This window comes from Benincasa hispida, chromosome 3 (assembly GCF_009727055.1).
Source record: "Benincasa hispida cultivar B227 chromosome 3, ASM972705v1, whole genome shotgun sequence".
In the NCBI taxonomy this organism is placed as follows: Eukaryota; Viridiplantae; Streptophyta; class Magnoliopsida; order Cucurbitales; family Cucurbitaceae; genus Benincasa; species Benincasa hispida.
The window spans coordinates 67,907,856-67,922,082 of NC_052351.1; the positions used below are offsets into that span (position 1 = coordinate 67,907,856).

The following is a 14,227-nucleotide window of genomic DNA, read 5'->3' on the forward strand; positions in this document are numbered from 1 at the left end:
TCATTCGTTATCTACTTTTTATCAATACTTTAAAAAACCAAACCAAAATTTAAAAACTAAAAAAATTAGATTTTTAAAAACTTGTTTTTGTTTTTGAATTTGATTAAGAATTCAACAATTATACTTGGTAAAGATGTAAATCATTGTAAGAAATTGGGAGAAAATAAGCTTAATTTTTAAAAACAAAAAACAAAAAATGAAATGGTTACCAAATAGGGCTTATTTTATTTTATTTTTTTTTAAGTTTTTAAAATTTGACGTATTTTTTAAATTACTGGTAAAAAGCAGATAACAAAAAAATAAATTTAGAGGTGGAAGTAGTGTTTATAGACTTAATTTTTTAAAATAAAAACAAAGAACAAAATGATTAATAAATGGCCAAAATATTTCCATTTTGTTTTCATTAACAATGTTGAAATTAAATATTTAGGAGATTTTAGCTCACCATTGTAAAAATTATGCATTAACATTTAAAAATATTGCAGACTTTTTATAAAGAAAAAAATGAGAATAATGATATTGATTCTCCTAATTATGAAAAATATAAGCCAATGTAAACACCCTAAATTTTTCATGCAATTTTTATTGGATTATATTGCATTTTTTTTGGGTGTTATTGTATTAAATTGAGGCTAAAACTGAGTTTGAGAGGTAAGATAAGTAATTTAAGTAATATTTATGGCGATTTAGAAATTTACTTGAAGGAAATTGGATAAATAAATTTGGAGTTTAAAATTTAATTGTAATTGTAATTGTAATTTAATTATTTTGAACTAATTGGAGTTACCATTAGTTTTTGTGGTCAAGATTGAAAAGATCGAAGATATTGGATATTGGAAAATATTTGAGATATTAAGCTTAATTTAATTAGTTTGATTAATAAAAGTATTGGGGAATTTGAGATTTTGGTTTTGGAAAGAAAAAAAGGCAAAGGGAAAATATATTTTGTACACCGAATTAAGGTTAAAGTAAATATATATATGTAATAGTGGGTTGTCTCGTGAAGCGTGCAAAAAAGAGAAAAAAAAAATTATATCTGTTCTTGTAACCCCCCAGCGTCGGCGTCTCTTCCCTCTCTTCTCTCAGCCGACGACTAGCCACACCTAGCGCCGCCGAAATTAAGCGCCTCGGCCGCCGTGGTCCTCCGCCCGCCAGCCCAGCCGTTGACGAGCAGCTCGCGTCCACCAATCTCCGCCACCGGCAGCGTCGGATCTCTCTCCCTGCACCCAGACGGCTATCTCCGCCGCCGCAGTCTCTCTCTCCCCTTCGGATCCGTCGTCATGCAAGCTTTTTCACCGCCGTGGGTAGGGTTTTCCGTCAAGTCTCGCCGGAATCTTGGATTTTAGGGTAAGGATTTGGTGAGTTTTGGTGGTTCTTGTAGATCTTTGTTACCCATTGAAGTTTTGGTCTAATAATGGAGTTATTTCCAATTTTCGAGGTTGAATTCGAAGTTCGGAGGGTGTCGAGTTTCTGTTCAGCGGGTTCGGATCAGTTTTGTTAAGAGTTTGTAGGTATGTGAGGTTTCTTTTGAATGCCCATCAATTGTTGGTTCCAATTCTTGGATGTTAGGTTTGTCTTTTAGCGGGTTCTTGGTTGCTGTCTAGTGGAGTTGGGGATTTTCCGGCAACTAATCGTTATTGGATAAGTATGGATTTGAGATGAATTTCGGTGATTGGAATTAGGCCCTTGTTATTAATTTGAATTTGACCTTTAAATTTTAGGGCTGACTCAATATCTCCTTAGACAAAGTAGAGATAAGTTTGCTTGGATAACTATTTGAACTTGTGTCTTACCATTGGTTTGCCTTTGAACCAGTCCTAACCAAATGACTATGTTAAAAATGTGCCTTTATATAAAATTCTATGGAGTGATTTGGTTATGCTTCTATGATGTATTGACCGTGGGTGATCTGGTATTTTCACGAATTATGTTGCTGTGGACATGATACAGGATATTACGTTTGTAATATGCTCATTGAATGTGATGATTATGTTAATATGACTGATTATGAGGTTTATTGGTTGATTGATGCATGCTATGTGATGATTATGTTAATATGACTGGTTATATTATGAGGTTTATTGGTTGATTGATGCATGCTAGTATTGATGGTAGGATTCACTCCCGTGATTGATTAGTGTTCCTTCTGGTTCACATCTATGAATGATTTCTGTTCCTTTGGGTTCACACCTATGATTGATTTTTGTTCCTTCGGGTTCACAATTATGACTGATTTGTGTTCCTTCGAGTTCACACCTGTGACTGATTTGTGATCCTCTAGGATCATACCTGTGACTGTTATCTGTTCCTTTGGGATCATGCTTATGATTGATTTGTGCTCCTTTAGGATCACCACGCCTGATATATTATAGAATGTATACCATTTCCTAGATAGGAAGGTTAACATGTTCACCTAGAGGGCCCAATAGTGAGACCGATGAGTGATAAGAGGGACTCGTGACCTTGCCATATAGGATAAGAAAATCGCTTCCGCTCAGTCTATGTCTTAAAATTATTTGAATGTTTTGATTTAGAAATCGATGTCAGGTAAAAAATTTTATCAGTCTGATTGTCATTTTTCTTAACTATTTTAGAGGTCTCGAACGAAGGTTTTATTTATTTGTTTATCTATTAATTTTATAAATTATTTTGGAAGTTGCCTTTATTGTTCTAATAAATTATTTTGGACTAAGTGAATCTAAAAACATAAAATAGAATCCAAAATTCTCTATGAAATAGGCCCTAAAGTTTTTTATGTTTAGATTTATCGTTTCTCTCGTGTTTCATTGTTTATAATGTAATATAATTTAGTTATTAAGGATTATTTTATAAGGAAATTAATTAGTTACCTAAAAACCAAAATCTAATCTAAATTTAATCTACATTTTAATTTATATGGTTAATATAAAACAATTATTATTATTATTACTTTTGTTTAGTACAAAACATGGAGGATTGAACTTTCGACCTCTAAGAACGGAGTACATGCTAATACCAATGGATCAAGCTAACCATTATCAATTTTTATCTCTCTCCACTTTTGTAAATTTATAAATTGGCTTATTTAGATAAAGTAATTTTATTCATAAATTAAATTTATATTATTAAACTTAGGGACATTATCAAAAATGGAAAAAATACAAACTATTTATATACTATAGCAGAAATTAATATCAACGAAAACTTTTATAAAATTCCAAATCTACCCTTGTGATTTTTTCCTGCGATTTCCTGTTTTTCTTCTTCTTCTTCGCTTCACAATTTCTTCAATTCCTCGTTGACTTCTTTTTCATCATTGATTGATATGATCGTTTTTCTTCTTCTTCTTCACATCCTTCTTCATTGATTTCTGGTTGAGTTCTTCTTCTCCTCCTTATTCTCCTTCCTCTACAAATTACTTTCTTAGTTGTTTTTTTTTTCAATTGGATTTTGTGATTCTGTTTCTTATTTTTCTTCTTCTTCTTCACATTCCGTTGCTTGGTAATGTCCTACGAGTGTAGTCTTTGTTGATCATGTTCAAAATCTTCTTCATAATTTCTAGGCAACGGAAAATGATTGTTTCATAAAAGCATAAAATACATTATCGAAACTGCATAATTTTGATGATGTATTGTATTATTATGTGTCTATCTCAGATAGAAAGAAATAGTGACTATCTCTGTTTATTCCTGATAGACAAAGATAAAAGATCTTCGCTCAATTTATAAAAGCTTATATGGTTGGAACATCCAATTCTTAAAATTTGGACACGATCCACATCTTATTCAACTGTTATAAGAAAGAAGATATGCATATCTATAACACAGCTTACATGAACTCCTTGTTCCAATTAGCACCAGAATCCTATGAGTAAATCAAATTTTAATTAATAGGCACATGATATGTTTATAAAAACTCGTAAAAAATACAAACAAACAAACAATGATTTGCAATTTTTTTTTTTTTGGCTTGCTTCAACCCAAAATTACCCCCAAATCTTCATTTAATATTTAGTTCACGAACTTGAAGGTTTACCAAAGAGACAGATTGACAGACATATAATTCTATCTTTGTCTATCAATGATAGACAGACATATAATTCTATCTTTGTCTATCAATGATAGACAGACATATAATTCTATCTTTGTCTATCAATGATAGACAGACATATAATTCTATCTTTGTCTATCAATGATATACAGAGATAGAACTCTATCTCTGACTATCACAAATAGACAGAGATAGATGCCTATCTTTGTCTATTGCCGATAGACAGAGATAGATACCTATCTTTGTCTATCTCCATCTCTTTCTTTTTTCCTTGTTTTGTTTTGAATTTAATTCACTACTTTGCATTTTATTGTATTAGTGAGATAGAACTATTCATTGATAGATACCGATATTATTTTTGTCTATCACTCATCATTGTGATTGGATGTATCGGTCACAGATAGACGGAGATAGATGCTAACTATCATAGATTGACCGAGATAGATGCCTATCTCTAACTATCACAGATAGACCGAGATAGATGCCAACAGTTTCAAAGTTTAACCCAAATTTAGGAGCTTAATGGTTTATATGCATAGATACAATCATATACATCAAAGATCATGTGATAAATCATTAGTATCTGAATAATACAGATAACTTGCTTCCCCCAACCTCTACACAATTTGAGAAGGGACGGTCCCATAAGCTATTTCTCTCTTGCACTCCTCGTCAATAAAAAAACTTGCTTCCCCCAACCTCTACACAATTTGAGAAGGGACGGTCCCATAAGCTATTTCTCTCTTGCACTCCTCGTCAATAAAAACCATCGACCTTTAGGTCAAATGGAGTCCTTGAGTTAACAAATAGACTGGGAGTGGTTTCCATGTTCCAATGGAGGTAATGAAATAGATGGGAGCTAACTTAGGCAGGAAGAAAGAAAGTTTGAGTCATTTTTCTTGTTGTTGGAATGGCAAGAAGCTAGATAGTTAATTAAGGAATAGAATTAGCTCCCTGAAGTTTGAAGAGACATTTATTTGATTCCAAAGGTTTCAAAATTTGTACTTTTAGTTCATATGGTTTGAAAAATAGTTTTAAATGGTCACTGGACCCATTTGACCGTTAGGTGACTTAATGGATTGTCGGTTAGGCTATTAAATGCTTATGTGGACTTGCTTACATATCAGTCTTTACTCTGATATTGTTTAAATTAAAATTATTATGTTAAAAATTAAAATAGATAAAAGTTAAAAATGTCAAAGGAACCCCATTTTTCTCTCGCTGCTCATTCCTTCATGTATTGTAAACCCATGAAGACACTCTAGAACAATCTTCCGCAGCTAGACAAAATTTTCCAATGACAAAAGATGCTTTGGACCGATCTTCAACAACCACTTTTGGTTGTTTTTTTGGCTTCTCCTGGGGTGGTAATTTTTTGTGGGCCTTTTGTATTATTTCAGTTTTCTCAATTAAACCTCGGTTTCTTTTATTAAAAGTGTTAAGTTAATATTGGCTTATGAATTTTGGTCTCCATTAGGAATGATTGTAATATATACTTGGCTTGTGATTGTATAATGAAAGTCATTATGTTGTACTTGACATATGCAGGCTTGTTGTGCCAGGTTTGGGAGCTCAATATCACTGCCATCCATTATGGTAATATATATTAAAGTACTTACAATGGTGATTACACATGCCAATTTCTTTATTATTTTTTAGGAGGAAATTATTCCATGTATGCATATGATAAGTATAAAAGATCTATTTCTATTTACTCCATTGTGGAGTTTGTATCTTTAGATTATTAGTCTTTTTCCATTACATCGATAAAAATTTTTGTTTCTTGTTAAAAAAAAATGACAAGTATAAAAGAAGGCATTGATCCAACTGCCAAAAAGAGTTGCAGAAAAGTACACCACTTGGCATTTATCACAAGTGGAGTTTCCTGATATTTATTTGATTTATTCACAATATTTCTTGCATGAGTATTGTGATGAGATGGGGTCATACTTTTAAAAAGAATTATTTTTTATTTTCAGAATTACCTGCTTGGAGCTTTTAAGCCATCTTGCAACGTATCAATTGCATTTTCGGATGGAAAAACACGCAAGCAGGTATACCCTTACAGTAATTAGATATTGGATGAATGAGAAAAAAATGTTTGTTCTAATTCTCATTTCAGCCGGGTTTTTGAAATAACAACAGGTAGTATCTATGTAAGCTTACTGTCTTTGTAAGCCATTGAGTTTTGCAAAGCTTTTTGCTCAGACTTGATACTTTGCAGAATATAGTTATTTTATTTCATTATTTTTCTTAACACATTAGTTTTTTAGGTTCCACTAAAGAAGGAAAATGGTCAGACAGTTTTGGTTCCCCTCTTCCAAAGTCAAGAGAATATTACTGGGAAGGTATATTTATTTTGTGATGTTACCATTTTCTTTATCAATCTTTATGAACTTTGTTTCTTCTATTGGAGACTGTTAGATTTCAATTTTCATTTTTCATATTGTGCTTCAGATAACTATAGATCCTCTACAAGGAAAGAAAGTTGATCACAATGGTGTTAAAATTGAGCTTCTTGGTCAAATCGGTGTGCACTTCTGCTGCTTTCACATCATGATAATTTTCCTATATAGAGCAATATATACATTTATAACATCAGCAAGTTTTTCTTTAGCATCAAATCATTCCCTTTTATCTTCTAGCTTAGAAGTTATTCTTATTGGCTTTATATTTGTGTGTATAGATACGTTACTGACGATGTTGCTACATTTCCTCGTGTATTTTTTGCTTTCTTGTCCTTTTTTCCTTTTTACCATCCTCCTCGTGCTACAATCCAATTCAAAAACCTTGCTTTCTGAGCATCAAACTTTGTTACATCGATACAGTCTTTCTTACTTTTGAGTATTTGATATTAAATTTGTCTTTTATTTATTTTAATTTTTTTGCAGAGATGTATTTTGATAGAGGCAACTTTTATGACTTTACTTCTCTTGGTAAGTATTATGTCTTTCATTCTGTCACTGTTTGAACTTCACTCATTACAAGGAAAAAATATTATGGGACTGCAAGGGGAGGAAAATTAAAATTTCATTATTTTTGGTATATTATGATGTTTTTTGCTTCATTGTTATTGTACATGTGGGACATGTTCTTCAGTATTTAACTTCAATTAATTTTTCCAGTTCGTGAATTGGATGTTCCGGGAGAAATATATGAAAGGAAAACATACCCATTCGAATTTTCTACGGTTGAAATGCCTTATGAGACATATAATGGGGTGAATGTGAGGCTGAGGTACACAGGCTTTTGCAATTAAGATATTTCTTTAATAATGTGGCTATCATCTTTTCTGCTGGCGACTCTTTTAAATGTTTACAGCTTCACACTGGTTGTTATTGATGCTCAATTACTTGTTTGATTGTTATTTATATATTTTGGACATAGACGATGCATCATGACATTAGAACATTTTCTACCTTTAACATTTCAATTTTGTTAATGAAGATTTTTTGGGCCGTTCTTTTCTGAATTTCCTTTCCTAGGTATGTTCTGAAAGTTACCATCAGTCGTGGTTACGCTGGTAGCATAGTGGAATATCAAGACTTTGTGGTAACACTTACCTCTTTTTCCTCTGGCATAGCATGCTGGTTTTAATAATGGCAGCAGACGGACATGTTGATCATGCATGAACATCTTAGATTAATATTTCCTCACGTGCATTGCATGAGGCATAGTCTTCTCTTTATTGTAGTCTTTTGGTCTTACGTGTTCTTCATTGAGTTCTCAAAAAATCATAAGATCATTTTGAATTTCAAGAAAAAAAATGTTTCAGTTTATTTATTATTATTATTATTAGTTTGAAAATGGTATGATTAGCTCTTGATCGATGAAATGTTTGTGTGCCTCATACCTAAATTCCCAACTGTTGAAGTTAGGATATTTCTGCACATTTAGTTTGGCCTCTAGTCTGTATAAGGTTCTAGAAGAAGCCCTCTTTGAACCGTTGTTATGGTGCTTTTGTCAACTATCTCAAGAACCTGTTCGCCATTGTACGTGGAATGAATGTTGCCTATAAAGACCATTTCTGAACACATTTTTCAACAACACATAAAAAAATTGCTTGTGGCGTTATATAAAACATTCCAGAGTGTTTGACAAATTGTTTTATTTTCCTCATTTAGTATATGTACTGGATTTTTTTTGCTTTATTAGTATTATTGATTTCTTTAATATGAAATCAAGTTTTATTGAGGAATATGAAAGGATGTACGAGGGAATAAAAAGAACAAGCCCACCATAGGAGCCCTACACTATCAACAAGAAAAGACTTCAATTGAAAAGAATAAGTCCCTGCTAATAAATTGATGATTACAAAAAGTTCGGATTGCGGATGCCCGTAAAGCAGCATTTAACCTCACCACCTCGTACATCTCCTCCAAAGACCTCCAACCTCTTTAAAGTTTATACTATTCCTTTCTAGCCACACCCCACAAAATAGCGAAAGAAAAAGCTTGGCTGCAACACTCTTCTCTTTTCGGGAGAATTCATTTTGATCTCCTCAATCAGAGAACACCAATCCTTGTTCCGCACCCAAGCAACCTCAAACACATGGAAGCAATGACTCCAAAGTCCAAAGAAAATGAGTGAACTGAGAGCTCCACAAAAGATGAGATTATTGTACTCGGATATCCACAAAGAACGCACCATTGCAGGTGTGTCACAAGGGAGGAGTGTTGTTGGAAACGGTCTTGAGTGTTTACTCTCCGATGCAAGGCTTTTCAGGCAAAAATACTTACTTTCGTAGGGATTTTAACCTTCCAATGAAGGATGAAAACAAAGGCTCCTTGATTGAGAAGGGGAACAAAGAATATAGAAATATGAACGACAAGAGAACTTCTCAAAAGGAAGCGCTCAAAAGGAAGAGAACTCCATTCTCCAGATAAAAGGTTTTGGTTGTCGTTGGTGCACTTGGATCAGAGGATGCATCACTAGTGCAAATTATTCCATCACTATTAATGGCCGCCCCCGGCAAGATTATTGCCTCATGTGGCATAAGATAGAGAGACCCTCTCTCTCTCCCTTATTTATTTTAGTTGTTGATTGTCTTAGTTGTTTTATTGACCACAACTCCGCATTGGATCTTATTGTTGCTCATCCTATTGATCATTTGGATTTTTCACTGAACTATTTACAGTTTGTTGATGACACTTTGTTGTTCTCTATTGTTGAGAGATCTGCCATATAGAACTTGTTTGACGTTGTCCATACTTTTTAATGTGTTTTGGGCTTAAAATCAATCTTACTAAGAGTGAGCTCCTTGGGATTCATGTTTCTGACTTTGATTTTCACTGGTTGTGTTCTTTTGAGGTTTCTGGCTTGCATCATATTTGGGGCTTCCTTTGGGTGACAACTTGTCTATTTTATTTTGGTAGCCTGTGATTGAAAGATTTCAGCCTAAACTCCATAATTGGAAGTACGCATATATATCGAAAGGGGCCCGTCACATGCTCATTCAAGCCACGCTTTCTAGCCTCCCAACTTATTATTTATCTTTGTTTCAGGTTCCTTCCTCTATTATTAGTTGCCTTGATAAGTTGGTTCGAGATTTCTTTTGGGAAGGTTCTCGTGGTGGTGGTGCCTTGCATAATGTGAATTGGGTGGCTTTTCATCGCCCTCAATTATTGGGAGGCCTTGGCATTAGAAATTTTGAACATCGAAATCCTGCTCTTCTTGCAAAATGGACTTGCCAATTTTTATTTGAGCATGACACTTTATGGAGGAAGCTTATTGTTGCTAAGTATTATTCCTTTGATTGTGTTTGGCTCTCTCCTATCTCTGGTGGTTCTTCTAGAGCTCCTTGGAGGTGCATTTGTCAATTTACCGATTTGATTGTCAATCGGATAAGATGCCGTATTGGTGATGGTTCTTCTATGTCTTTTTGGCACGACTCTTGGCTTAGTTTTGGTGTCCTTGCCAATGCTTATCCATGACTCTTTCATCTTGTGCAGCAACTTGAGGTTTCTATTGCTAATGCTTGGATCTCTTCTATGTCTGCTTGGAATTTGAACTTATGTCATAATCTTATTGAGTTGGAGATTGCTGAATAGGCTTTATTATCCCTTCATTTGGTATCCATCCGATTGCACTCCTCCCCTGATACTTGGCTATGGCCGCTTGATCCTTCTATGGGCTTTACTATTAAATCTCTTATGGCTTATCTGGTGGGTGATTTGGATTTGGGTTTGATTGACCTTTATTTGGCAATTTGAAAGGATAGATATCTCAAGAAGATTAAAGTCTTTCTTTGGGAGCTCAGCTGGGGTGCCATCAATATTGTTGATTGTTTGCACCGCCGTATGCCTTAGTCTCTTTCTCCCTCTTGGTGTCATATGTGTCACAAGCATGCTGAGTCGTTGGTTCATTTATTTTTCCATGGTTCTTTTGCTACCATTTTTGGGATCTTCTCTTGCCTTTTTTAACAAGACTATTCATTGAATTAATGAAAGAGTCAAAAGCTCAAAGTACACGAGAGGAAATAACATTTCCAATGCTTATTTAGGGTTTAGGGTTTTGCCTGGTTTTGGTTGGTCTTTCACTTGTCCTAATAACATTTATGATGCTTTTGCCTCAGTGTTAGTGGGTCATCCTTTTGGTGATACTAAGAAGGTGATTTGGTTGGCCTTTATCCGTGCGTTCCTTTGGTGCTTATGAGATGAAAGGAACAAAAGGCTTTTTAATGATGCTTGTTCTTCTAGTGCTCGGTTTTTTAGTTTGTTTTGTCTTCTGTTTTTTCTTGGTGTAAATTAAAGCACCCTTTCACTCATTTCAGTTTATCATTTTTAGTCAGTAATTGACGATCCCTATTGTAATTTCTTTGCTTGGGGTTTTCTCCTTATACATATTAATGAGTTGTTTCTTTTACCAAAAGGAAGCGCTCAATAATTAAGCCCTTAATCTGAAATAAGAGAGAAGGCTGTGAGGCCTTCCATTGTGAAGACTCATGCAATGAAAGGTAAAAGTGAGAATTCACAAACTGGTGGTAAGTGGAACGTGTCTGTTTGTTCATGAGGGACAAGAGTATTAGTATGGGGCAGATCTTATTGTTGCAGTAGAATAGTATAGGATACCTTTCAAAGGCCCACCTCCTCTATAGTCTCTCTATTAGTGAGAGGATGATGTGAGCTCGTAGAGAGCGAAGAAGACAACTATGGGGAGGCCTAAATATTGTCCACAAAGTACAACCTCATTTCAGAAAAGTGTAAAGTTGCGGGAACAACACATATGGGAGCGAGCCCACCCAATAATCCTCTCAAAACAGTGAGCTATTGGAGTTTCATTCACCTTGTTTCATTTTATGGACTTCTACTGCTACCGGATGTTAGATTATTTCTTTTGTGATTTCTTGTGATTCTTAGCACTTTGATGAATATTCACCTTGAGATTTCTGTTCAACTAAATTGTTTTTACTTATTCTTCAGAGCTTTAGTCTATGTTTGGTATTATGATTCTTGCACCGTATTGGCAAATTTGAAGATTTTTATTATGGTTTCCTCTCATGTACTTTGAGCATTAGACTCATTATTTCAATGAAATTCTTTTCGTTTAAAAAAAAAAAAAAGATTCTTGGCTGTTTAATTCTTTGCTTTTTTACCCCCCTCCCCCAGGGTTTGTTTATTTTTTTATTTTTTAATTATTATTTTTTGCCTGCTCCGTCTCTTTTCTAGTTTATGCTGTCATGTTTGTACTTGTATCTCTAGCATGGGAAGTTCCATTTTATATAAATTACGGAGGTTGGTGGTACAAGAAGTCTGAACTCTTGTTTATCATAGTTGTTTCTTTGTCTACATGTTAATTGCCACTAATCTATCTGGCCTATGTGGATACTGTTACATTTGAGCTTGTAATTATTGATTTGCATCAGGTTCGCAACTATTCTCCACTTCCATCAATTAATAACGGTATCAAGGTCAGTACAGTAAAATACCCCATACCCTGAACATTTTTGCACAACTATTATGTCTTCTGCCGTTCACTTCTTTTCACAATGGACAAGCATTTAGTATGGCTGTTGACTCATCATGGAATGCACTTCTTTTTAACACTGGATTGAGTGCAGTTTACTTATTTCAGACTTTTTTGTGGATCGTTTTGTTTTTGGATAATAAACAATTTCATTGAGGTATAAAATTTACCCAAAAAAGAAAAAAGATGGGATAAGAGCCCCAATGCAAGGGAGTTACAATAAACATTTCCTACTGGACAAAACAGGGGATAAACTATAGGGTAAAAAAGAACACTCATTTTACACCAAGATAAAGCATGGAGAAGAACACTATAAAAAAAAAAAAAGACCAGAGACTTTTTTCCTTCAACTAAAAAATCTTATGATTTCTTTCAATACAAATCAACCAAACGAAAGCCCAAATGAATCAATTGATTGTATATGCTCTTTGTAGATGGAAGTTGGAATTGAAGATTGCCTGCACATCGAGTTTGAGTATAACAAAAGCAAGTAAGTGGTATAGATTTTCTGGCTGGGTTTGAATTATGCTCTTACGAAATCTACCTCAACTTCATGTCCATTTCTTAAAATAAAATCTAAAACAAGAAAAAAAAGAAGAATTTATTAATCTTAGTTGAAGTATTGATCCTTTTGTTACCTACAAGATCAAACTTCTATTGGCGTTTTCAGAAGCAGGCTTATTGGTTGTTTCATCACTTTATCTTTAAATTTTTTTAATTATTTTGAACCTGGAAGCAACGGATTTTTTCCAATTTCTAAGAGATGGAAGGTTATAAAATTAGTTTCTTAGTGAAAAAAATTGGTACATACAGGTACCATCTGAAAGATGTTATCATTGGCAAGATTTATTTCCTGCTGGTGAGAATTAAGATAAAGAATATGGATCTGGAGATCAGGCGTCGAGAGTCAACTGGATCTGGAGCTAACACTCATGTCGAGACAGAGACATTAGCTAAGTACGAGCTGATGGATGGAGCTCCAGTAAGAGGTGCGCTCCAAATACTTATCTTTTTTTAATTATCTAATGCAGTGAAAGTAGCATATCTGTGTTACCAAACGACAAGCCTGGTTTAATTTTTCCCTAGAAACAAACTTTTCGTTGATATTTTAAAAGTAGCAAGGTACTAAACACCTAAAACAAAGCCTAACAAGCCGTAATCCAAAAATAAAAGACTACTCATAACAACCTTCAAAAGCACAAGATATTAAACCTTGTTGCTAACATAGAATGTGGAAATGTAGGTTTTATTTTACTTGATGGAGCACATGTTATGTCTCCTTTTGGGGTTTGGTTTTTGTTGTATTCTCTTGAATTCTTCCATTTGATACATAGTTTGGTTGCTTCATAAGAATGAATGTGGAAATGTGACAAAGATAGTCTGGATCGAAAGTTTATTTGTCAATGAACCTGAAAGCTTAATATATAACTTGTGCTTGCTTCTGTAGGTGAATCTATTCCAGTCAGACTGTTTCTTAGCCCTTACGAGCTGACGCCTACGCATCGTAACATCAACAATAAATTCAGTGTGAAGTACTATTTAAATCTTGTTCTTGTTGATGAAGAAGACAGACGCTATTTCAAGCAGCAGGAGATCACTATATATAGGCTTCAAGAGACAACCTGATTATTCATCTCCAAATTCTGTCAGATAAAAGTCAGTTTTGAAAAGTTGATCAACTACTTGGAGTGCTCTGTAAAGCTTTTTATTTTGGAAAATATCTATTTCTTGTCGAAGCAAAATGTTTGACTGGTCGCTTAGGCATGGGATCTTGGTGAGATCGTTTCTTTTGGTTGCTGGTAAGTCTAATGTGTTGATTGTATTATGAACATGGTTAGCAAATTGTTGCACATTTCATCACGAGCAACGAGATCTGATTTTCGGTGTGGTTAATTGTAGATTATATTTACGTATTATGATATAAATCTTTTCTTCCAATTCCCATTTGTTTTCTTAACTTTGCATATTGTTCAACTATTCTTTTGTTGATCAAAGCAATAATATATGCTTTTCGGATGTTGAACCTTTTTACTTTTAGCTGGTTATAAGAATTTCATTTTGTTTTCTTCAGTTGATTTATAGGTGTGAATCAAATTGTATAGGCATTATCCTTTTATTACTGTTTTCTTTTTATGGTTGTAGAAATGATTTCAGGTATAAAAACTATGATGCTCATGTTGGTTAGTTTGAAGTAATTTTCATTCCCAAGCTGCTGCTTGTGAAAGCCCTTTTT

The 14,227-nt window shown here is 34.0% G+C and overlaps 1 protein-coding gene across 2 annotated transcripts; it reads left to right on the forward strand.

Moving 5' to 3' along the window:
• Positions 1–986: 986 nt before the first annotated feature.
• Positions 987–13,936, forward strand: LOC120074157 (vacuolar protein sorting-associated protein 26A). Of its 2 annotated transcripts, none has more exons than XM_039027183.1 (13): positions 987–1,347; positions 1,439–1,511; positions 5,592–5,625; positions 6,009–6,083; positions 6,303–6,377; positions 6,487–6,559; positions 6,921–6,965; positions 7,155–7,266; positions 7,515–7,581; positions 11,894–11,938; positions 12,429–12,484; positions 12,808–12,983; positions 13,442–13,936. In XM_039027183.1, the coding sequence occupies exons 3-13, from the start codon at positions 5,623–5,625 to the stop codon at positions 13,618–13,620; spliced, it is 906 nt and encodes a 301-aa protein (XP_038883111.1). In that variant the 5' UTR covers positions 987–1,347; positions 1,439–1,511; positions 5,592–5,622; the 3' UTR covers positions 13,621–13,936. The 2 variants fall into 2 exon arrangements, with proteins under 2 accessions (XP_038883111.1, XP_038883110.1); XM_039027182.1 differs by having other exon boundaries at positions 988–1,347; positions 5,578–5,625.
• Positions 13,937–14,227: the final 291 nt, after the last annotated feature.